This window comes from Suricata suricatta, chromosome 9 (genome assembly GCF_006229205.1).
Source record: "Suricata suricatta isolate VVHF042 chromosome 9, meerkat_22Aug2017_6uvM2_HiC, whole genome shotgun sequence".
Taxonomy (NCBI): Eukaryota; Metazoa; Chordata; class Mammalia; order Carnivora; family Herpestidae; genus Suricata; species Suricata suricatta.
The window spans coordinates 120141326-120166805 of record NC_043708.1 but is presented as its reverse complement, the minus strand read 5'-3'; the positions used below and the strand labels follow the sequence as shown (position 1 = coordinate 120166805).

At 49.4% G+C, this 25480-nt stretch overlaps 1 protein-coding gene across 3 annotated transcripts in view; it reads right to left on the bottom strand.

Annotated features, from left to right (window-relative positions):
* Positions 1 to 25480, bottom strand: part of APBA2 (amyloid beta precursor protein binding family A member 2) — a 241508-nt gene that overhangs the window by 18102 nt on the left and 197926 nt on the right. For 2 of the 3 annotated variants that reach the window (XM_029951927.1, XM_029951929.1), the window contains exons 5-8: positions 24895 to 24975; positions 23726 to 23762; positions 5997 to 6142; positions 2143 to 2229 (exon numbers count right to left, since the gene is read on the bottom strand). In XM_029951927.1, the coding sequence (XP_029807787.1) occupies positions 2143 to 2229; positions 5997 to 6142; positions 23726 to 23762; positions 24895 to 24975 (351 nt within the window). Of the gene's footprint in view, positions 1 to 2142; positions 2230 to 5020; positions 5057 to 5996; positions 6143 to 23725; positions 23763 to 24894; positions 24976 to 25480 lie in introns of all 3 variants that reach the window. The other variant, XM_029951928.1, reaches the window with a different exon arrangement.

Sequence of the window (25480 nt, the reverse complement as noted above, 5' to 3'; positions counted from 1 at the left end):
CCGAGAATACACTGCTCCAGCGAACACAGGGTTTCAGGGCAGCGATTCACAGTCAAGGTGAATCTGCCTTCACCTTCGCCCCACAGCCCTCCTCCACCGCTTCTCAGAGGCACGATGCTGGGGTGGAGCTCGCAGTCCCCGCGGGAGGAGAGCAGGGAGGCTGCCCCACATGGTCACAAGTGGTCTGCGGCCCTGGAGAAGGGTCCTTCCCTGCAAGACATGTGTTTCTCCCCAGCAGATGAGGAAGGCTCCAAGGCTTTCAAGATTTTCGACAGGTAAGTTCTTTCCAGGGACCCCAGGCTCTGGTCAGGGGACACTGAGGCAGCTCCCCTGACTGATGGCTGGGTCTCAGTAGCCATTCAATTCCCTGGACTCCTGGCAGGTCCATTACTCTCGATGGCTTTTGTTGTCTGACAGGACTCTCCACTGAGCACCTCGCCCGCGACCCCTGCCTAAGGAGACTGCACACGAAGGCTCAGAAAAACTAATCAGTTGTTCTTTTATGCCTTTGTGTTTTTTCCATAAAAGAAAACCAGATGCTTCGGAAACCTCTGAAGCCCCTTTTCTTCCTCACAGAATCCATTTGCACAGCAGGTATTGCCCTGTGTCTGTCTTCCGGGAGCTGAGCTGTGGGGGTGGTTTAAATCCACAAGGGCCACTCTTCAGAAAGGGACTGAAGAGGGAACGTGGCAGGTGGCTTCTTGGCATTTTTCTGATTTCTGCCCCCGTGTCCAGGCTAGAGCCATCTTCCTCACAGACAGAAGTGCACGTAGGGACTCACGGCCTTCTAAAACACATATACTGTCTAGCTCTGTCCGTTGCAAGGGCCCAGGAGCCATGACACAGCCACAGTGCTGAGTGCAGCCAGCACACAGCTCTTTGTGTCTGTATGTCATTCCCCACACTAAAAAGAACAGTGTGTGGCTCCCTGAAGAAACAGCTGACTCCAGGTCTGGGGCAGGGCAAGTGGAAGGGCAGCTGAGAACACCTGACTGCCTCAGAAAGGGGGGACGTGATCAGAGACCAGAGGGAAGATGTTAAAACCACACAGGACCCAGTTTAAAGGTCTCCGGCTGGCTGAGTTGGGGATCATGAGAGCACCAAAAAGAATAAGGAAGGTAACATAAGTTAAAAAATAATCAATTAGTGCGTAGTGAAGAGAGAGAGAGAGGAAGAAACTAAAGGTCCTCTGCATAGAGAAAGGTCTGATAATGTAAGTGCAGACTGTGACATGATAAGAAAATCACCATTTTGTACTTCGAATGTTCGAACCAACTCGAGCAAGATAATCACTGGATGCTAAAACCTTTAGGGCAAAAAAGGGGTGGCAGGGAACAGGGCACCTACACATCCAGTTATACCACACAGATAACTCGATAACAAAGAAGTAAAGGGGTCATTACCCCAGCATCTGGCGTCCTCAAACAGGCCCAGGAATGGGGGAGTTGGGCCCCAGAGTGAAGGGGGCCTCTGTCTCAGCAAACCTCAAGCACACAGCATTGCCTGCAGCCTCCTCACCCCCTCCCTCCATCAGCCCCATGCCCTTGGCCTCCTGCCCTCTCTCTCCTTCTCGGCTCATAGGCCTTTATATCCTGCCTGGCTCACTTCCTCCGCACGGACCTGTCTTCTCCTCCAACCAGCGTAAGGCACAGGAAAACTGAGCAGACGCTGGCTACCGCACATGGTTTACAGGCAGAAAATCTTAACACAGCCCCCTGACCCCGGCCCCCGGCCGCAGACCCACCATTCAGAGGGCCGAGGGCCGCCACGGGTTTTCACTCTCCAGCTCCCTTCCCCAGACTGGGCATACGGATGTTTCAGGAAGGCCGTTCTAGAATCCTGACAGTGAGCACACAGCTTCGGAATCCCCGCTTTCCTTCCCCTTCATTTCGCCCATTTAAGCCAGCTGCAGCCAGCACACCTCCATCCAGGCATTTTTATCTTCCGGCCCAATGCTCCTCGGCCCCCTGCAGCTTGCTGTAGAATCCACAACCCATTGAAGACCCAAGGTCCAGAGCAACGGTCCTCGGTCCTCAGGGACAGCCATTCAGCTCATCCCAGAGGAAAGTTCTCCTGCAGCTAGAGGTGGGACGTTAGGGGTTTAATGACACAATTTTAAACAACGGTCTTTAAAATGCTTACCTGTGTGTCCGCATTTAACACCTTGATCCTCTGGGTGGAAATGAAGAGATCCACTTCGGTCAGAGTCTGGGCATCCCCCTCCGAATTCTAAGAAAGGACAGTGGAGACTGTTACAAATTAAAAAAACAAAAAACAAAAAAACCAACTAACTTGAACAAAAGCCTGACAATTTTACTAATGACCCTGAGCGCCCCTAGAGGGAAATGCTACCCCAGCTTGGAGCAGCCATGGGAAATCTAAACTGCACGCCGCCTTCCAGCGCAATCTGTAGCGAAGTGAGTTCTAAAGGCGGTTTGCACAGGGCGTGAAGGAGGAGGGAGGAGACAGCTTCCGGAAGCCTGAGCGTGGAGGGGGGCTGGATGCCTGGGGTCTTATGTCCCAGCATCCAAAGCGCAGCGTTTCCACTCCCTAAAAAGTAGGCCTGTCTGCCGACCCTTATCAAGCCCGGTGAAGGCACAGGGTCTCTGTTCTCGGGCTGCGTGCGTTTCCTGGATTTGGGATTCCAAATATCCCCAGGGAACAGCGAAGAAATTTTCAAAGAAGTTGGATTAGATCGTCAGCATCTTCTTCTGATTTAAATAATCCTAGTCATGTCAACCTGCCCCAGCAGGCTTAATGCTGGTCTTCCAAAAACCCTAAGGGAAATAAGACTCCAGCCGGACTCAGTGCTGCCCTCCCAGCATAAGAGAAACCAGAAGCTGCCACAAAAATGCCCCTGCTTTGTCAGCTCTTCATCGTATGGCCATTTCTGATGTGTACATGGAATGTTCTAGAAGCTGAGTGAACTATTTATTCAGGATCTGCCCTCAACAAGGATAGCCTGTCATTGGTTTTTACATCCATGGGAATCCTAATTACTGCTGCACAGTGGCAATGAAATACAAATCCTTTCATGCATCCACTGAGGTAAGTAATTCTTTGTGGTCACTAGGGACCCACAGTGGCACAGCTTCCACTTGAAAAGAGCAGAAACTGTGATTTAATTCCTCACTGAAAAATCTGAAATCAGGAATGCCCCTGCTGACGATTCCTCAAGAATTCGGAGCCACAGAAAGGCCCTGTATGATACGGATAAATTTGTATTTTAGCTCCGTTTTCAAGGGAAGCGGTCTTTGGGGCTTTCAGCTCACCACGAGGTGACGCTGCTTTTAACTGATTTTAAAGAGAACAGAGTTCAAAATAATCCAGGTGAAAACACTCTGCAGGAATGCGGAGGAACTCCTCTTCCTCTGATCTGAAAGGCCAGGTTATAGTCTACATCACATGGTTTTAAATGTTAAAGTGGGGGCTGTGCCTCAAAATCTTCTTGCTGAAAAACAAAAAAACAGGTTGGGCCAGAAGCAAAAAAAAAAAAAAAGAAAGAAAGAAAAGAAAGAAAAATTGCAGGCGGATTTTGTGTCAGTGACAATTTTTGCAGGAAGCTTGAGCACTGTGATGTACTTGACCCGAGAACAGGGAAACACACCTGGGGCTGAATGAGCTCAGACTAGGGGTGAATGGATGAAGCCAAAGCCTGATCAGTAACAGCCAACAGCAAAGCTCACGCCATTGCACTCTCTGCTGGACGAGAGGGGGAGTGGCAACACCACGAATCCAACAGAGGGCCAGCAGAAAACAGGGTGGGCATGTCTGTGGATCGGGGAGCCATGCCCCCACGGTCACTAGCAGCCTAGCTGTGTGGGGATGCCGCTTACTCCTGGTCCCGGGCTCCTACCAGCACTTGCCTGGCCAGGTGCGAGCACACCAGAAACGGGGCCCTCAGCCACAATCCGGAGCATCCCCTTGCCTGAAGGGAAGAAAGCTCTCCATGGAAACAACCAGCTGGCCTCACCGGGCTGCAGAGGCTGCTCTGAGCTGGGTCTGCCTGCTCCCAGCCCAGTCAGGCTCCCTGGATTACAGGTCTGAGGACCAGGCACGACAGAGCCCTGTTCCACCTGCCTGGTATTTGGGCAAAGGGGTATAGGGGTGCACTGGGCAACTGCAGGCAAGGGACCCCTCTTCTTTGGTGGGGTGGGGGAGCACACCCCGACTGCAGGTCTGCAAGCCAACCCATCTGCACTGCCTAGAGGCTCCCAGCAGTAAGCCAGCTTGGGCAGAGGGAGGTGTCTGAGCGCTTGCCTTTCCTACAGCTCAGGGAATCCAAGGAAACACCACTGGGCAAAGAGCAAATGTCACAAGGAGAAATCTCACTGCAGGAGGAAGGGAGCCCCCAGACAGGCTCCTCTGGCCACACAGCCAGAAAGTAGGTATTCTAGATGACGACAGAGAACTAAATCTCTTGTTTAAGCAACAAGCCTGCACCAGGTGAGTGCCTTCCGACACCAAGCACTTGGGATTTTCTGTATCGGAAGGACTCGTCATTTACTAAATGACCAGCTTTACAAACAAATGACTAGAGGTCATCTCAGTTTTTTTTGAAGTTTGCTCATGCTCCAGAAACTCTTATCAGTGGAGAACACAACTCATGGGCAAACTGACCTTCTTGTCATCCTGATTTAGTAAATTACACTTAATGAGTCTTTAAGTATCAGAACAATTTAATTAATTCCATACAGGAGGCCGAAGAACTTAATGCGTCACATGGTCATAAGAAATGCCACACGTAAAAGCCGTCTGGTTAAACAGTAACATCAGAGCATTAACCGCGTTCTGGCCCGAGAGACTGCACAAGAAACAGAAAAGGCAATGAGGTTCTTCTGTAAGTGAGTGGTTAAAAAAAAAAGTGTCTGTGGTTTTGTTCAAAAGCCTAATATTTATCTACCAAGGGAAGAGGAAAAGGCTGTTTGCCACATGATTTGTGTTCCTACAAATAGGACCGCCCCCCAAACTGCACAGGACAAGGCCCAGAAACACAAGCAAACCCCTTGGTCCTACACACCGCTTTTTTCTTGATTTTAGCAGCCTTTTGCATCCTCTGGGCAGCATGTAAGAGAAAAGAAAAACAGACAAAGGAAGAAAGAAAGGAAGAGAAGGAAGGGCAGCTAAGTTATTTCAGACTTATGGTCAACACCCCAGGACTCAGACCGTGTGCTCAGAGGAAGGGGGCAGGAGCAGGATGAGTGCGTGGCCACCACCTTGGGGAGCACACGCCGCCCAAGAGAAGCCCACACACGGCCCCTAAGTGCAGCCGCCAAAATCTGTGAGGGCAAGGCCAAGGCCAGATGCAATGGGCTGGCAGCAGAGCATGAGGCTCTAGGGCAGGGAGCCCTGGGCTCTGTGCTTCTTTCTTTTCTCCTGATCGCCATGGGCTCACAGCACAGACCCCTTTGGCTCCATACAGGCGGTCAGTGAGGACAGGGGAGGGGTCTGACACAGTTTCTCAACCCACAGGGGCTGGCAGCATCCACAGACCCCAAACTGCCCAGGGGGGCACCTCCTCAGACCGCCATGCCCTTCTCCCCTTGCCCCATTAGTTTTGCTGACGTGGCCTCATCTTTCCCCTGGCTGGCTGTACCCACCATTGAAAACCAGGCGATTCAATGGGTGCCCAGAGCGGCAAGTATGTCAGAATTTTCTATTTAAATAAAGAATGTGATTTCTTTGTTTCACCTTCTACAAGCACTTTGGTGCCAAAGATACACAGATCGTCAAAACGGGATTTGAGCCTCCATGCAAAGGTGCTTTATGAACGGGATGTGCTGGGACCCTCAAAAATCCTGCCTCCAGTGGCCGGGTGGTGGTTCCTCATCAGGAGCCAGCGGCCTCTTCCCCGAGCTCAGCATTCTTCTAGACAGGCCAAAGTCTCCCTTGGCCTCGCCAGGTGACCTCAGGCATTCCCGCTCTCCATGCTGACAGTGGTGGGGTTCCCCCTCCCCCACTCCAGTGAACCAGGGCTCTGCTGAGCCTTCCGGTACCTTGACCCGACTGACGGCCTCCTGCGCCTGCATCATTCTGATGTTTTTGGAAGGGTTGCGCTCTGAGAGCAGCTGGGTGGACCCCAGGTAGTTGGCAGCAAAGATGATCCCATCGATGAGGTCTTCGGGTTCGCAGGGCCCTGGAACTGCAGAGGCCACAGTTAGCATCTCCCCAGAGAACAAAGGAACGCGGCAGCAGGGACAGGAGACAAGGGAGCAGGGCTGAGCCATCGCCCATGTGCAGCCCGCAGTGGGAGGTCCGCTTCCCTCATCGCCACACAGCGAGTGGTGCAAGTAGCTTCACAAAACCCACACCCAGGTCAGGAAACTCCACACGCGAGGCACAGGAGGGCAATTCCAGGTCACTCAAGGCACCTCGGCCTCCATGGTGACAGCCACCTGCTATCATCCCAGAAACGTCCTGTCCCCAAGAGGGCAGCATTTCCATGCCTGTCCCCAGAGCCCTCTGGAACCCAGGACAGTGAGCAGAAACTGCCTGCTACCCTACAGTTCTTCTGGGGCTTTGTCCTCTCCTCTGCACTGTAGGGTTCTGGCCCTGTCACATGCCTCGGTGCCCCCCGCCCCCATCCCATACACCTCAGGTCCAGGCTGGGTAACATGGTCCTCACTCCCCCTGCCGCCTCTAGGCCAGTGCTGTCAATGGAACTTTCTGCCATGACACGGAACATTTATCTTCGTACTGTTCAGTACAGGAACTGCTAGCCACGTGTGGCTTTGGGGCGCTTGGACTGTGGCTACTGTGAGAGGAACTGGATTTTTATGTTATAAGTTAATTTATTTATATTGAGAGAGAGAGAGAGAGAGAGAGAGAGAGAGAGAGAGAGAGTACAAGTAGGGGAGGGGCAGAGAGAGAGAAAGAGGAAGAGAGAATCCCAAGCAGACTTCCACAGTCAGCACAGAGCCCGATGCGGGGCTTGAACACACAAACTCTGAGATCATGACCTGCATTGAAACCAAGAGTTGGACGCTTAACCGACTGAGCCACCCAGGAGCCCCAGAGGAGCTGAATTTTTTTAATTTTATGCAACCTAATTAATTTCCATAGAAATAGCCACAGGTAGCTAGTGACTCCTGTCCGAGACAGGCAGCTGAAGGTAAGATGAGCAAATCTTTTCTGTGAGGGGCTGGATGCAAAATATCTCGGGCTTTGTAGTCTGTCTGTAACTAGTCACCTCTGCACCCATAGGACAAAAGCAGACACAGGCAAGATGTCTAGTGAGCAGGCGCAGGCCTGGGTCCGTAGTCGGTAACCTGTAGACCATCACTCAGCCTGCCCCTGAGACCCGCTAAGGACTAAGACATGAATCTTCCATGCACAGACCATGCTGCCACCAGAGGGTCCTTCTAGATTGGAGACCTGATCTTTTTTCCTCCCCTCCCGTAAACTTCATGGGGCCTCTGATTGCTCTCAGGACACAGGCAGAAGTCCGTGAGTCCCCACAACACAGTGTTCCAGTTCAGAGGTATGTGCCCGTGAGGGGACAAGGGGAGTTTCACTGGCCTCTGTCACCCCATGTCCGCAGACTCAAGTCTGGGGCCCCGGATCCCACCCCCGACCGCACGCCCACCCGAGGCTGCTCAGGCGCCGGGAGCCAAGTATGTGGTGAGCATAGTGAGCAGGTTTTCACCCTGAGAAGTGAACGTGAACCAGACCCACCCTGGGTTCAGGGAAAGTTTTCTAAATGACTCTGAAACTCTGGATCTCTTTAATCTATAGGAGAAAAGGGCACACAGAGCCGAGATGCCTCGGGAGGTAGCATGTGCGCCACACTGTCACCGGAACAAACCTCAGCTCTTCTGACCTGAAATTAAAGCTCTACAATGGGCCATAGCTTGTGAGCATTAGTCTACACTGCCTGCCTCAAGATCCATACCCAGGGCACACATCAGACTTGAACAGGGGGAAACCACAGATGTGGAACTGCTGTCATCTCTTCCGCACCAGTGCGACGGCTCCTGGACTCAAGCCCAGTCTATAAAGTGCTTTATTTTTTTAATGTTTATTTTTGAGAGAGAGAGAGAGAGAGAGAGAGAGAGAGAGAGAGAGCGAGCATGAGAGCATGAGTGTGGGCGGGACAGAGAGAAAGTGAGACACAGAATTCAAAGCAGGCTCCAGGCTCTGAGCTGTCAGCACAGAAACCAACACGGAGCTCAAACTCACAAACCACAAGATCAGGACCTGAGCCAAAGTTGGACCCTTAACCGACTGAGCCACCCAGGTGCCCCTTACAAAGGGCTTTAGAACAAGGTGAAGTATGCTGAAGTTTGAAAGAAGCCTATTAGTAATAACAGGTCCCAGCAGGTCCCAGCGTAGGAATTCCCCAGGTCATGTCCCATGGAATGGCGGAGGCCCTCCCATCATGACCCCACTGCCCTGGGGACCCTCTCCCTTTCTCCTCCCTGACCCTGACAGTCTCTGCATCAGCCCCCAGAGGATGCACCCCTTCCTCTTGGGTGCTCAGGTGGTTTACTCCAGGGATCTTTGCTGACACTTGTGGAAGCCTCCAGCAAACCCTTGCGGAACCAAGCCCAAGGCTGCAGCCCTCAGCCCCCCAGCACTGTCTGCAGAAGTCGCTGATGGTGAGGGCCTCCCTGGCCCTCCCCCGTAGACGACACTCCAGGGACTTCCACAGGCTGCTGGCAACGCCTCTCGGCAAGCCTGAAGCCCCTCCCCTGTTCTAGCTCTGTCATCCGTGTCTGGAGGAAAGAAGAATCTCTGCTACCAGAAGAACCAAGAGAAGGGGTCCCTTCAGGAGACTTGGGCTGGGAGCTGGGTAGGGGGAGATGTGACAAAGGAGGGCCCCTTTCCTCCAGTGTCCACACTGAGAGTCTGGAGGGGCAGAGCTGCCCTTTGAAGTGGCATCCCCACCACATCCGTTTCTCTGGGAAAGTTCTTCACACTCAGGTGACATTACTGCGTCTGGAGAAGGCCTCCTGTGACAGCGGAGGTGGGTGGCCGCAGTGCTCCAGAGCCTCAGGGGGTCAGTGAGGGCAGGGGGGATGGGTGCAGGGGCCCTTGATGGGGGGCATGAGGGCCTGGTGGTGGAGGCTGGGACTTCCTGGAGGGCCCGGGGGGTACCCTAGCTTCTGGCAGGTCTATAAACTCCCCCTTTGGTGCTTAAAAGACACCCAAGAGGAGCACATAGGCCCACGTACTGATCAAACATTTCTCATGCCACTGTTACCGCCACCTTCCCCAAAGGTCAGTGCCAGCGGCTGTCATCGGTCATGGGATGGTGACTTCTCCGTATCCCTCCCGGGCCACCCACGCTGGCCTCCAGTTCGGTCGGCACTGGCTCTGGTGGGAGAGAACCAGCCCATCACAGGCACCTGGGTGGTGGGACCTCTGAGGGCTCTCCCACACCCTCCTCACCAGAAGTCAGCACAGAACAAGCCATCAATTCCCCGCCCCCACACACACGTATGCACACACACGCCTGTGCATGTATGTGCACACGCATGAACGCCTGCCAACCTTCCCACGCAGGAGCAGCGCCTGTGGCTCTGACCCCCTGGGGCCACACTGCATCCCTAGGTCTGTGCTCCTGTGGGGGAGTCGAGGTGAAGTGGCCACCATGACACCTGAGCCTGCAAACAGAACGCGGTGCTTTCTGTGGGCGGGAACCTTAAATCATCAGGCTAATAACACACCTGCATTACCACAAGCCCTAAACCAGACACAGGAGTTTTGAAGACAATGTCGAGACCAGAGAGGAAGGAAGGCCTGGCAGCAGGGAGCCTGGCACCCCGCGTTCCCAAAAATGTGGCCCTGCTCTGTGACCAGCATCTTCACCCCCATGGGGAGAGTGACAGGGGAGGCCCACGGCTGAGGCCTCTCAGAGAACCAAAGACAAGAAGGGCCACCCAGAAGAGGGGCCTCACCTCTGAACCTGCAACGCCCCAGGCCTCTGACCCCAGGACCTCTCACCCCAGGGCGCACACATGGTGCAGGAAGGCAGCGCCAGGGCTTACAGCCCACTGGCCACAGAGGAGGATTCACCAAGTCATGTCACTGTCCTGACTATTTTACTGTTGCAACAAGGCCTGGGGGGGTCTGTGCCGGGTGGGGCGGGGAACTGACAGGTCCTCCTGATTCTATAGACAGAAGGCACTTGCACCTCCCCCTCCTGCCTGTCAGTGTTAAGGACCAAGCTGTGTCCCCAGGGCTGGGACAGCCATGACAATGACTGGACTAAGACTGGAGGTACCCTTTCTCAGTTGGGTAAACAAAGCAAATGAAAAAGCAAGGTCTTTTCAGAAAGGAAGTAGGAGGCAGGAAGCCACGCCTGGTGTGAGGTGACAGGGACTCAGTCTCGATCTGATGAGGAAGGGAAAGGCTGCTCTCAGAAGCTACGGGGAGCAGAGACCCGAATGACGGGAAGGGAGATACTGGAGAAGGAGTGTGCTTTCTGGAATGTTCTGGGAAACTGACACCCTCTTTTGTGCCCTTTGGACAGTCATCTCTCTCTCTCTCTCTCTCTCCTTCTTCTTTGCCTCTATTTAGTCACCAGCAAAATGGGCTGAGGAGGAATTCCTGATTTCTATCTCCTTAGGGTTTTTGCAAAGTTAAGATTAATAGGATAAGCCTCATAAATGCTGAGAGCATATAAAGTGCAAGCTATTAACTGATGATTCGTAGCTTTTATTTGCACCTCATTCAAAAGACAAGTCATAGCTAGCACTTAGCTGAGGCAGGGCCTTGAGCACAGGTGAGGGAGGCAGCAGGCAGTGCCCACGGCCAGCTAATGCGCTCACATGGCCCTGTGGGCAGGCTGCGGGTCAGTGCACCGAGGCCCGCAGGACAGAGGGATGCCATGACCATGCTGATATTAAGTGACAAAGCAGGGACCAGGCCCAAAGGCAGCCACATCCCGAATGGTGGTCTCCACCATCATCAACATGAGGAACCTCTTGGCTGTAGGTACCAAGTGGTACAAACCTCTTCCAAATCCTGTACCCGATGGTAGGACGTGGTAGGTCATCTAAAACATGCAAAGCAGCAACACATGAGGATGGAAAGAGGGAGAGCAGAAGATCCCAAGCAGCTCCTTCCGTGTCCAGAATCATGCTGAGACCATGGGGCCTGCAGAGTCCCCACTCCATCTGAGAGACTCTGCCTCAGTGGACCCCGAGTGGGGTCTGGGGTTTGCACTACTCCCCACCCCCCAGGCCACACTGAGGAGCAGCCAGGGTGGGGATACCTGATCTCCAGCACACAAGAACTCCTTTCCCTGCCATCTTGGGAGCAAAGCCCTCTGGGAGGCCAGGCTAGCGCCTGCCTTCTTACACAGACCCAGGTCACAAGGGTGAGACTCCCGGCTGCTCCTTCCATCTCAGGTGCCTTGGTCCTCGCTCTGGAGATGACAAACTTTCTCCAGCTGGCCAGGGCTGGGGGCACCGAGAGAGGGGAGGAGCGGATGGGAGAGGGGAGGCTGCAGAATGGGGAGGGGTATGGAGGGAGGAGCCCCTCCCTGTCCATCCATCAACAGCTCTAGTGCGCACTGCAGGTGCACTGGCACTTGTCACCAGCTAGAGAAGACAGATGCCACCCCCACAGAGGGCCAGGGGACTGCCAATCACACAGCAGCACCTTCCACCCTGCCCCTCAGGGCTTCTGACTGAAGTACGTGCATTTTCACTATCTCACCCCATCTTCCCCTCAGGCCTCATTCTCTCCAGTGAGTGCGGTTCCAAGCGCCCATCATTTTGCCCAGGGTCACCCCATGGAGGGGCCCAAACCACCCATCCTCCATGCAGGGACCATTACTGACCAGTAGATGGTGCTATTGTGTTCTGTGGGAAAGTCTTGAGAGGTCCTTGCAGCCTGGGGTAACTGCCCACCCACACCCTGAACCAGCACCCAGGGAGTGCCTGGGCCTGGGCAAGGGTCCTCATGCCCCACCTGTCGGGTGGGAGTCGAATGGCATTACGTGGAGCCCATCCCTGGGGGTGGGAGGCCGGCCTTTTGAACTGACTTCTACCCTCTGAGGCCACTGTCTTTTACCAGTTCCTGGGGTGACCTTGGGCAGCTTGCCAGACCTTTCTGAAGTTCATTTCCTGTTTAAATCTATGTCCCTTGGGGCGCCTGGGTGGCTTAGTTGGTTGAGTGTCTGACTTTGGCTCAGGTCATGATCTCACGGTTCGAGGGTTCAGGCCCCATGTTGGGCTCTGTGCTGACAGCTCAGAGCCTGGAGCCTGCTTCAGATTCTGTGTCTCCCTCTCTCTGCCCCTCCCCCACTTAGGCTGTCTCTCTCTGTCTCAAAAATAAAAAAAAAATTGAAAAAAAAATTTTAAAAAATAAATCTATGTCTCCGAGTAGTTATATTAAAAGCTGGCCCCATCTCCCCCACCAGATCAGGGAACACAGACTCCCATGTGTGAGGATACCCAATCCCGGCCAGTGGGGTCCACCACTAGCACCCATGGACGGCTGCTCCCTGCAAGAAGCCAGTGAAAAATTCAGGTCTGTGTTACAACTCCGACAGATGCCACTTCCTCCGCCTCCCTCTGCCAGAGGTTCTCGTCATTCCTGCCTTGTTCTTTCTTTCAAAAAGGAAACAATACAAAACAAAACGGTGCCTCCAGCATCCTGCCTGCCAGTCAGCCCCACTCCGACCTGCACATTTATTAGGAAAAGCTGAGGAGAGCTTCCGGTGTGAGGAGGGGGGTCTTTCAGGTTCACAGATACTGCTCTCAACTCCAATCATGAAACGCAGAACCAAAAATCAAACAGCTTCATTACAATACTAAAGCAGCTGGCCCTGCATGTCTGAGCACAAATTGCTCTAATTTGGCCCAACTCTTGAACTAACCCTATGCCAAGACCACCAGAGGGAGACAGAACAACAAAAGAATAAAAAGAGGTTTAAAGGAGATCCCATCTCCCCAGAGAGTGATTTTTCCTTTTTTATTTTCTTGTTAGGGCATATATTATACAAAGATAAGTGTATGTAGAATGTACTGCCAAGTTTGGACAAAGAAGAATAGGGCTCCTTCCTGTTGAGGGGAAGCCTCCATGTGAAAACATCTGTTGGAAAATCTAAGCCCTGCCAACCCCTCTAAACAGGAAAGCGGGGGGGGGGGGGCGGCCAGAGATTCAGGCCTTGGAGCTCTGGTCCCTGACACCTTTGGTGTCATGAGGTGGGTGGTAAACAGAGGCTTCGAACCAGTAGCCTGGTCTACCCCCTATCTTGGAGGCAAGGGGCAGTTGGGTAGAGCCAGAGCACAGCCAAGGACGGGAGTGTTAGATGTGCATCTGAAAGGTCACTGAGTAGAGCCCCCACCCCTGACACCCCACCCCTCTGGGTGTTACAGAAGTATAATTCCACTTGGTCCTCAACAACTCATGAAGCAGATCTCAGTGTCCCAATTTTACAAATGAGGACAGGGGTACCTGGGTGGCTCAGTTGGTTAAGCGTCCAGCTTCTGGCTTCGGCTCAGGTCATGATCTCACGGTTTGTGGGTTTGAGCCCCAAGTCGGGCTCTGTGCTGACAGCTAGCTCAGAGCCTAGAGCTTGCTTTGGATTCTGTGTCTCCCTCTCTCCCTGACTCTCCCCTGCTTGTGCTGTCTCTCTCTGTCTCTCAAAAATAAATGAAAAACATAAAAAAAACTAAAAAAAACCAAGAAATGAGGACAGTACATATGGGGTCAATGGCTTTGCACAAGACCACTGCCACTGAGTCAGGTACTAAGCATTTTTTGTTGTGAGGACAGAAAACGTGGAGCTCACAGGCTGACCTTCAATATCACAATCACCAAATAAATGCATCAGGAGGCCCCATGATGAATGCCATGGAGAAAGCAACAGGGAAGCCTGACCTCTAAAGGAATTTGGGGCAGCTGCTCTTTGCGCTCATATCTGAAGGATGCAAAGGAATCAAAAGAGCCAGAGACAGAAAGGAGAAGAGAGCTTTCCAGGCTCAGGCAAGAGCAGGTGCAAAGGCCCTGGGGTGGCAGAGTACAGTACTTTACAAGAACTACAAAATGTTCACACTGCTCTGCTGCATGGGGTGGGCCAGCAGGCAGAACAAGCTGTGGCTGCAGAGAAAGTGCTGGCCAGTCATGGGGGTCCTGGAGCTACACTAAGGACTGTCACTGCAGAGTACTGGTCAGGGAAGTGGCCTGACCACTCTGTTTTTAGAAAGCAACTCTAGCTGCAGAGAGGCAAACCACAGAGGGGAAGAAGGGAGAGCAGCTGGGAGGCTACTGCAGTTGTCCTAGCAAGTGAGTGACAGCGATGGAGATGATGATAGTGATGATGATGGTGGTGGTGGTGGTAGTAGTGACAGTGGTGATGGTGCTGATGGTGGTGGTGATGCTGATGCTGATGGTAATGATGGTGGTGACAATGGTGATGGTGATGGTGATGGTGGTAATGATGGTGGTGGTGATGGTGGTGATGATGGTGATGGTGATGGTGATGATGATGGTGTGGATGAGGGTAATGATGGTGCCAGAGAGACAGCGACAGACGTGATCCATTCTGAAGGTTCAATTCAGTGTGGAACATGAGGTGAGGATGAGGAGTTGCTGGAAAGCAGGTTGTGTGACTGGATGGACAGAGCTCAGCTCACTGAGGAGGGGATCCTGGAGGGGGCTGGGCTTGGAGATTCTTCAGACACAGAAGACTTCTTGGGGGAAGGGGTGGAGCAAGTGGGGAGAGAGCCCAGAACCCAGCTCTGCTGAGCTCTGGCACTCTGTAGCCAGGGGGGCATCCCCAGCTCTGCCTAAGCTGGCAGGAGGAGAAAGGAGCCCTCATGCTTCTGGTGCATAGTGACCAGGAGCCCAGCAGTGACCTCAGAGAGCTGCTTTGGAGAACAGCAGGGCAGAGTGGAAGCCAGCCAGGGGGTTGTGGAGTGTAGGGGAGGTGTGCAGAATGAAGCAACCATCCCCAAAGTCTGGTGTAGAAGAAGAGGAAGGTGGAGTGGTGGCTATAGACACATGCAGGTTGGGACAGATGCACTCAGAAGCCAGCAGAGGGAAGAGTGGAAGATACAGGAGAGAAAGCACATCAGATCCAGTGAGGTTCAACAGCGCAGATGGGTCCTGCTCTCAGCTGAGAGGAGGGGCCGCAGCCCTCTGAGGAGAGGCTAGGAGCAGGCAGAGTGCCAAGGCCACGTGCCAGGCAAGCCACAGAGATAAGCCCAAGAGCTGGCCTAGGGAAGGTGTCAAGAACAGGTGAGGAGGCAGGAGGGGATGAATCTCAGAGTTGTGAAATTGGACCTCGGGTCAGACCTTCTCCCCACAGACCTGGGGCGTGGTCTCCAGGCTATGGAAGGGTTTCCCCTGCCCTGAATACCACCCGTGTCCCAGAGGCAGACACCCTGGCACTGCCATGGGCTGAGCTGTGCCTCCAAGAAGCCTCTGTTAAAGGTGACCCTGTAAGAAGGCTGACATAAATGAGAAGACGCTGAAAACCCAGAGCCCTGGAGAGGACATGCCTGGGGCTGCAGGACAGGCTGGGTCAGCACTGAAGGAAAGGATTTGAAAGCTCTACAGTGTGGTACATTAGGCACCCAATAAGTGAGATGAAGTCACTGGAGGAAGAGAAGGAATCAAGGAAGGGCAGAGCCAAGCTCAACATAGTACACAGATCTGACCAAGACAGTTCCTAAGCATAAGCCTGCACCTGGGGAGAATTATATCCCAGAAAAAGGAAAATGAATACCAAAACTGTCAAAAGTGGGCAAAGGCATAGATGAAGCTGCTCGCTGCAGCACTAGGTATAAGAGCAAAGCTCTGGAAGTCACCTAATGTTCCCGCCTAGGGGATATCCAACCACACGGTGAGGTTCACGGAACAGCACAGAATACCTCCACTACTGGTCTGCGCTGTGTGGAACTTTGGAAAAATCTCCAAGGTTTAGTGTAAGTGTAAAGGGCAAGATGGAGAAAAGGGTGTCTAACTCATTACCATTTATCTAAGAAAGGAGAAGATTCACACTTAAAGTACGTAAAATGTTAAAACTGGTTATCTCTACTGGAAGGAATGGATTGGGGGGTACGATAATAGGGAAGAAACTAGACATCTCTGCATACACCCTCTTTTGTATTCTTGACTTTAGAACCATGTACTTATTTAATTATAAAAGCAAATTCAGTGAAAAAAGTAAATTCCTAAGAACGAAAAGAAAAATGCATCTAAATGTGTATGTATTTGTGACATAATAACAAAGAGAAGAACTATTCTGGATCATTTTAAAACACAGGAAGTTGATGGCATATCCCTCCTGGGCTATCCTCTAAAGACCAAAGTCAATGCAAATGAATCTTGAATTATATCTATAATCACACGTCCTTGGCAATGATGGTCTTGTTATTCTGAGACTATTTTACGATTGAAGAAATAAAACACGCAGAAATTATGTTGATTTGGGGCATAGGAAAGGAAAGGTACAAATGTAAAAACACTATAGTCATGATAATGTAAATCATAATGCATTTTATCTGAAAATCAGTATGAATCATGATGCACTTTATTTTAAAAATATATAGTATATTAGTTATCTATATACATGTAACAAATGATCCCAAAACTTAGCACCTGACAACAATAAATATGTGTTATCTTAGTTTCTGCAGGTGGGAAGTCCAGGGGCAGCTGAGCTGAGCACTTCTGGCTCAGGGGCTCCCCCAAGACTCTGGCCATTTAGAGCAGAGGAGGCCCTACTTCCAAGTTCACTTATGAGGCTGTTGGCCAGAGGGAGACGTCAGCAGGATCCAGATTTCCCAACCGGTGTTTCAAATGGAGGCTTCTGCCATTTCATATACTAATATAAATTTAATGCATGCCAAATAAAAATGCCAACAGGAATTTTTACTGTGTAACTAGATACGCTCATTCTAAAGTTTCTATGGAAAAATAAATATGCAAGAGAACCCAGGGAAGTTCTGATCAGGGAGGAGAGTGACAGAAGACAGAAATTAGCCTTCCAGATAATAAAATGTGCAGTAAATCCCCAGTCAAATAAAGCAGGCTGGTTCTGGGACCTCAGTGGAGACCCAGAAACAGACCTAAATGTATATGACAATTTATTATAGAATAAAGGCAGTATTTTATTTCAGTGAGGAAAAATTCATGGAACAGTTTTGGCACAGATAGCTGTTTGGAAGAAAATGCTTAAAATGTGACTCCTTCTGGATCCACATACCAAAATAAAGTCCAGATAAATCAAATATGTAACTCATTAAAATAAAATCATAAAAGTTCTATAAGGAAAAATAATAATGATAAGAGTATAAAGGTCATACTAATCACAAAAACTTAGTAAGTTCAAGGGAAAAAGATGCATATGGTTGACTACATAAAATGTTCAGCAAAGTAAAAATATGGAGGTTCCTCAAAAAGTTGAAGATAGAACTCCCCTATGATCCAGCAATTACACTACTATTATTTACTCAAAGAATACAAAAGTACTAATTCAAAGGGGTACCTGCCGGCACTCTGATGTTTATGGTAGCATTATCTACCATAGCCAAATTATGGAAAGAGCCCAAGTGTCCACTGACTTGATGAACAGATTAAGGTGTGGTGTGCATGTGTGTGCATGTGTGTGTGTGTGTGAAATGGAATATTAGCCATAAAAAGAATGAAATCTTGCGATTTGTAATGACATGGATGGACAAGCTAGAGGATATTATGCTAAGTGAGGTAAGTCAGCTAGAGAAAGACAGATACAGGGGCGCCTGGGTGGCTCAGTAGGTTAAGCGTCTGGCTCAGGTCATGATCTCACGGTCCGTGGGTTCAAGCCCCGCATCAGGCTCTGTGCTGACAGCTAGCTCAGAGTCTGGAGCCTGCTTTGGATTCTGGGTCCCCCTCTGTCTCTGACCATCCCTTGCTCACGCTGTCTCTCTCTCTCTCCCAAAAAAATAAAATAAAATAAAAAATTTAAAAAAAAGAGAGAAAGACAGATACTATGTAATTTCACTCATATGTGGAATTTAAAGAAAAAAAAGAAGCAGAGGGAAAAAAAGAGAGAAGTAAACCAAGAAACGACTCTTAACTCTAGGGAACAAACTGACTGTTACCAGAGGGGAGATGGGTGGGGGGTATGGGCTAAATAGGAGATGGGGATTAAGGAGGGCACATGTGACAAACACCGAGTGTTGTGTGTAAGTTCTGAATCACTACAGTGTACACCTGAGGCTAACATTACACTGTATGTTAACTAACTGGAATTTAAATAAAAACTGAAAAAAAATGCAAAAAAGCAAAAGATGACATTAGCTTAAGGAAAACTGTTACAACATAAATCAAAGGGCAAATTTCCTTTATACGTAAAGAACAGTACAAATCAATAAGAAACACCAAAGAACCAACAGAGGAGTAGGCAAAAAAGACAAACAGATGCCACACCAGAAAATAAACACAAACAGCTTGTAAACACATGCAATGGCTCTTGGCTCCACTTCCAATGGAAGAGGCGCACATAACATCAACAATGTGTCACTCTTCATCCATAGGCCTGGCTGAGCCCGAGCGGCTGGACGGCACACAATGTTGGTAAACCAGCGATCCCACGCACAACGGAGGGTGGTGGACCCTGTCTTCCTCGTGGGCCATCTCTCTCCAAGTTGGCATATCGCAGACTGTAACCTTACTCGTTCTAGGAATGGCTTCTGTAAGAGAACTCATACATGGACACAGAGACATATCCATGAGGCCACTCACTGCTACACCGACCAGAAGCAACCAGACAGTCCACGGGGGACTCACTAACACCCTCCGTAAGGCTATGAACCTGAATTCTGGGCAGACACTTAATAGTAAGATGGTTCTCTAGCTATTATCTCCCAAGATATACCAAGAAATAAAAAAGCAAAGCCCATTTGTCCCAGTGTAATACCTATTTTTAAGAAAAGGGTCTATAGCTTTGTATACGTGCAAGAAATTTCTGGAAGGATGCACAAGAGACTCAACAGTAGTTTCTACTCCAGAAAGGGATGGGGGTCAGGGATGTACAGATAGAGAAGGGAAATAAGGATTTCCAGGGTAGAATGCATTAAAAAAAATTTTTTTATTGTTTTTATTTTTATTTATTTTTTTGAGAGACAGAGACAGTGCGAGCAGGGGAGGGTCAGAGAGAGAGGGAGACACAGAATCGGAAGCAGGCTCCAGGCTCTGAGCTAGCTGTCAGCACAAAGCCTGACGTGGGGCTCGAACCCACGAACCATAAGATCATGACCTGAGCCAAAGTCGAACGCTTAACTGACTAAGCCACCCAGGCGCCCCTAGAATGCATTTTTAATTCTTATGGATTTTGGCTTGATCTAAGCACTACTCAGAAATATCTTAACAAACCTCCAGTGAATAAAAGCTCCCATTTTAAAATCTGTCTAATTCACAACTCCATTTGGAAAACTGAAGACAAGATCAAATAATGTTTGTAAAAAAGGAAAGTCCTGTTTTTAAGTTTATTTATTTTGAGAGAGAGAGGTAAAGAGAGAGGGAGAGAGAGAATCCCAAGCAGTCTCCTTGCAGTAGCACAAAGTCCCAAGCAGGGCTCGATCTCATGAACTGTGAGATCATGACCTGAGCTGACATCAAGACTCAGACACTTAACTGAGTGAGCCACCCAGGTGCCTTGAAAAAAGGAAAGTCATTTTGGCTTTGACAACTTCCCTTTGGAATATTCCGGGCCCCTGTGGTCCAGGTTTAACCTTACTCCCATTCTTACACCAACAGCTCCCCAGACACATGCCCACCAGTCCCCCAGGCCTACCCGCTCTGTGATTCAGGAGGCTGACCCCTCTGACAGGCTGCAGAAGAAAATACATGAGCTGCCTTCATTTTAGGAGTCTTAATCTGAACAGGTTCACCCCAAGTGCTCATTTTACAAAGCTGGATCATAAGTTTCCACTACATGAAAATAACCAAGTGGCTTTATCACTATGAGAACCCCTAAAAGGTATAAGGAGCAAGCTCAGCAGAGCCAAGGGACCGCACATAAGGGGGAAGTTGACAAGGTAGAGGCAGGTTGTAAGGGACCCCCAGGCCCTGACACCTGAGGACAGGCAACATTCTAGCACGAGCCTAGAGCTGCTGGTGGGGTGGGGTGGGGTTTGTCTCAGGACATCTTGCATAAGCTTTGGCTGTTGGATTAGAGAACAGTGTGGGGAACAGAATACGATCTATCAGCCTCTGTTGTTTTGTCCTGAGGCTGCCACTGTTAGACTCCATTGCTTGGGACCAGCACCAACTTTTCGGTTTCATGGAAAAGCCTTTTACATATACTCATTCAGAGGTAGAGAACCACCTAGTCCACTTGGACTCATGCCACTGCCAGCCTCCATATCCCTCAGTAGGGGACATCCTGGAGGTCTTGCCATTCCAGGATTCCTCCCCACAGGGAATGCGGTGGGTCCTCTATCCATTGGGCCCTTGCACAAGGTTCACTCTGTGGCGTCAACCTTTCTGGTCTGAGAGGAGCCAAGAGGATCAATGGATCCTGAGGTTTTTTCCTGCAGATGATGGTCAGGGGGCCTCTTCCCTCAGATGCTTCTGATGAGAGGGAGCTGTGACTCTGAGCTTGAGAGGGCCCAACATCTCTGACCTCTGGTAGGCTCTCCTGTGGGCTCCCTGGAATCTAAGCCATGTGCGATCTCCAAGTAAAGGCTTCTTTTTCCTCACCTGCTGCATGCTAAGGGTTGCTCCAGAAGTACAGTTTGGGGACAATGAGCGCAGACTCCCACCTGGGTTCCAATCCCAGTTTTGCCACATACTACCTGGTGACCTTGAGTACATGACTCTCTGGGCCTGTTTACTCATCTGTAACAGCACCGACCTCTTAGTGTTATTATGAGGACTACCGAGTCGGTATGTGCCTGGCTCGAGGTAAGCACCCAGTAAGAATTCCCTGGCCTCAAAGGCGCCTGCGTAGCTCAGTTGGCTAAGCATCTGACCCTTGATATCAGCTCATGTCATGATTCATGGTCTGTGATATCAAGTCCTACGTCAGCTCTGCTTTGACAGTATGGAGCCTGCCTGGGATTCCCTCTATCCCTCTCTCTTGGACCCCTTCCCTGCATGCTCTGTCTCTGTCTCAAAATAAATAAATAAGCATTAAAAAAAGAATTCCCTGGCCTCATTATTGATGATAGTGGTATATGAAGACACGTTAAGGAGGCAGGAAACCCCTGGTGAGGAGCTTATGCTACAAAGTACCCAGATATGGGTCTAAGATCAGCAGCCGCAAGACCTCGAATGAGTCCCCAGAACCTCAGTTTTCCTAACCAATAGGATCGAGGCAAGCATCTGCCCTTCCTACGGTGGCCACCCTGAAGTAGGCCCACAGCACACATCCTTGGCACTGGAGCACATTAAGCCCTCAGTCAAAGTCAAGTTGGTGTCTGTTGTCATTATACAGTAACTTATTATTTTTCATTACTATTAATAATGATTAGGTGTGAAATGAGGCGTGTGCTGGGACTTAAGGCCATCCCTCATAAAAACTCCAAGGAGGTTTCCTTCCAGTGTGATTTCTCAGACCCAGAAGAGGTGGGAGGCCCACTTTGCCATCATAGATACACTGGGTCTTCTCAAGTAATCAGACTTTTAACCAGAAGACACACTTGAACTGTTTGCCAGCTGTATGGAGTGTAGAACTGGGGTAGGCACTGGGGGCTTGCTCCCCCAGTACTGATTTCTAGACCTTCTCCCCTGCCTTCCTGGAAAGCCGAATACTGGATCCTCCAGCCAACACTGAGTTTGATCAGGGCACTGGTCATATGGTACAGCTCTGGCTGATGAGAGACAAAAAGAAGTCTATTGAGTAGGTCTTCAAGATCTTTCAAGGTTCTACTAAACATTCACAAGGTCTCCTAAGTACAAGTAGACATGGAGCTGCCTCCTTAAAAGGAACAAGGCAGGAGCCACAGTTTGCCAGCTGGATTCTTCTGTGAGTGTCCTGGAGCTATGCAGGAGCCCAAGGGTACGAAACATCTCTCAAGGAAGATGTGTGGAGCCATCCGGGTTAAGACTCTCATGTTCTCAGGGGCCAATATCTCTGACAATCACTGCATGGGCAAGACTAAAAAGAAATTCTAAATTAAGGCTATCCACACTGGTTTGAGCTGGTCACAAGCAGCTTTAGGCAAACTAAACTGGTTTGGGGCATCCAACATTGTTTCGATTTTGTTTAGAACAGTATAAGCTGGTACAGAGAAGTGAGTCTTCTGGAATGCTAGAAGTGAGAGGTACTTCTCAGAGCACCTGGGCATTAATACTGCTTCCTGATCCTTCTCTACCAACCTCCTCTCTATCTAGGGGGCTGACTCAAGAGCCAGGGGAATCTCATGTCCAAATCATTCCCCTAAGCAGTTTGAGGGAGCTCTGCCCAGATGACACCATGATACTTTGAAAAGTGAACTTCTTGGACCCACAAGAGCTCACTTCACCAGAACAATGTGACTGGTACACCCCATCATAGCATTCTGACCACCAAGGAAAGTAAGAACCAATCAACCCTACAGTGGGGGCATGGAATGGGTATTGTCTCTTCCTGCCAATCATCATGTCCTGAAAAAAACCACAACTAGCGAGTTGCACTGGAAATATAATAACCTATTGTGACCTGACAAAAACCAATTTGATCCAGTTTTAACTCGCTAAAACTTACCTAGAACCACATGTAAACTACTGAACAAAACCCATTTGAGCCTCCCTGAATTGGTCAAAATGGAATCAAGTCTATTTGAATGGTATAACATTGATTCTGATAGTTCAAAACTGTTTTCAATATCCAGTTTGAGCAACACTGAGCCAATACAATGCCGAACCAGTTGAAATTGGGTAGAGACAATAAATTCATTTTCAACCAGTTTGAATTGGGTTAGCCTGGTTCAAACTAGTCCCTTGAAAGGGAATGAGGGGAGGGGTGCGGCTCAGTTTCCCAGGGGTCAGTTCTTTACTAAGACAGCAAACTAGGGTAGGGAAGGTTTTTAAATTATTTATCTCTGAAGATTGATTTACCTTCTACCATAAATCTTCATAAAAATTAATTACCAGCTTATTGAAAGAATTAATAAAATTCACACTGTTTATTGTAACACTAGCAAGAGCAGGAAACAGCCTCCTGGCTGAAGAAAGATTCTCTTTAAGAGGTTTCTCATAGGGGTGTTGGAGGACCTTCAAAAGGCAGGGCCCAAGGTTCCCTGAAGCCCTTCAGACAATGTAAGGTTGGTTCTGCCAATAGGCAAGCAGGCACGCTCCCCACAGCAACAAGTGGTACAGAACAGATTGGTTTTGATTCTTTGACTGAATGCTGAAACACAATATTAACTCCCTCAAAAAAAAGACAGGAGAACAGAGGGAAATAGAGTCTAAAAAAGGAGTAACAGCCTGAATTTGGATGCAATTATATCCTCTGTAATCAAAAGTGTTAGATCATAATTAGCTGCTTCTACAGACACATTTCAATCTATTAATTCAAACATAGTGACATGTGTGAGGCCATTACTGAGGGTATAATTAAATGGGATGGTCTACTATTCCCTAATCACATGAATAGGGGGCTCCCTCTATAACAATATGGGCTTACAAAGTGCTCAAACAACAAAATGCTTGAGCACCTTTTCTTATTATAGCACTGCTTTCCCCTTGAAGGTGTGCTTTCTAACCAAGCTTTGCAGGAGAAAACAAAAGTAAAAATACCATTTGCTTCGAGAAAAACATGCAACTGCTTCCAAAGAGAAAGTTCAAAGTCACTTACCAGCCACAAAACTTGGAAATGATGCCACCTTCTTTGTCTGTTAGGAAATATGGAGAAAAAAAAGAAATCAAACACATGACAGTTTTAAGTGGATGGCCTGTAAGATCTAGGCTCAGTACCATATGTGAAAAGTTAAACCCCACTGGGTAACTGATGTTCCTTAAAAGTCAGCTCCGTAAAGCAAACCAGTGTCATTCAGGCAGCATGGTGTTTAGGCAGGACATATGGAATCAATTCCCATGAGAAAACATGAGGTACAAAAGGCCATCATCTGAAACTTCGGGACCCCCAGATTAGTCTGCCGCTGCTAAAAGAGAACCCAGAGACTATACCACCAATGACTCTCCAACTGGCCGGCATGAGACTTACCAGAGCCGGTCTTTAAGAGCAAGACAAAGGAGATTGGACACCTCTCGATGGGGTGGCCAGAGTTATTTCATCAAAGCTGGAAAATCCCCGCCAAACTATGTTCTCCAGTATAACTTATTTATTGAGGCCTCATTTTAATAATCCTCATCAAGGCAGTATTAGGGTATACAGGATTGTTTTTCAAACCCATGTTGTTGGTTTAAAACAGTGGTTCTCGCTCGCACTGCCTCTCTATGTCACTCAAAAATTTTAAAAAATGAGTTCCTAATCAAAATGTATATAAAAAAAAACAGTGGTTCTCAACCGGGATGATTTTTGTCCCCAGGGGGACATTCGGCAATGTCTGTAGACATTTTGGGGATCTTGCTGTGGGCTACTGGCGTATAGTGGGTTAGAGGTAAGAGATACTTCTAACCATCCTACAGTAAAAAGGACAGCCCTTCACAACAGAGGGTATCCTGGTCCAAATGTCAACGATGCCACTGTTGAGTAACCCTGGTTTGGAACGTAACTGTCTGATAGTGGAGTATAATGAGTTTCTGTCAAACCGGTGAGCACAAGTGACCTCCCACAACACACACACCATTAGCAACACCCGAACACACAGTGGTATGAGCCTGAACCAGCAGAGACACCTCCTCCTACAGAGACACCAAGTTTGGTTGACTTGATCCCCCGGCCCACTTCCCAGGCACGGGGCGGGATGAGAACCCCAGGGAGAGGCCGAGCAGACCAGGATGGGGTGTGTAGGTCCAGCACCAGCATCCTCAGCGACAGGTCTTATCCTTCTGGAAGACTACCTCTGGGATGTTGTTGTTGTCCACGGGTCCATTGAGATCAGAACGCTGCTGCTTTCTTGGCTGCTCCAAGCCATTACAAACCTGGAAACCAGGAAGTTAAAGATGAGGTGGTGCTTTTACATGTTAGAGGAATAAACCAAGACATGATACAATTTTGAGAAATGCATGTGTAGGTAGGCATGTGTGTACATATGAGTGTGTGCACATATGGACATAATTTAATTAAGCTCTTCTGCAATTAACACGTATTCTTTTATATATATATAAAATGTTTTTGAATCATATGTCACCACACAACATTATTATAATGTTATTGACTATATTCATACTATGCTGAACTTTTCATCTCTGTGACTTATTTTATAACTGGATGCTTGTACGCTTTAAATTTTTTTTAATGTTTTATTTATTTTTGATACAGAGAGAGACAGAGCATGAGAGGGGGAGGGGCAGAGAGAGAAGGAGACACAGAACCGGAAGCAGGCTCCAGGCTCTGAGCTAGCTGTCAGCACAGAGCCTGACGCGGGGCTCGAACCCACAAACGTGAGATCTGACCTGAGCCGAAGCCGGAGGCTTAACCGACTGA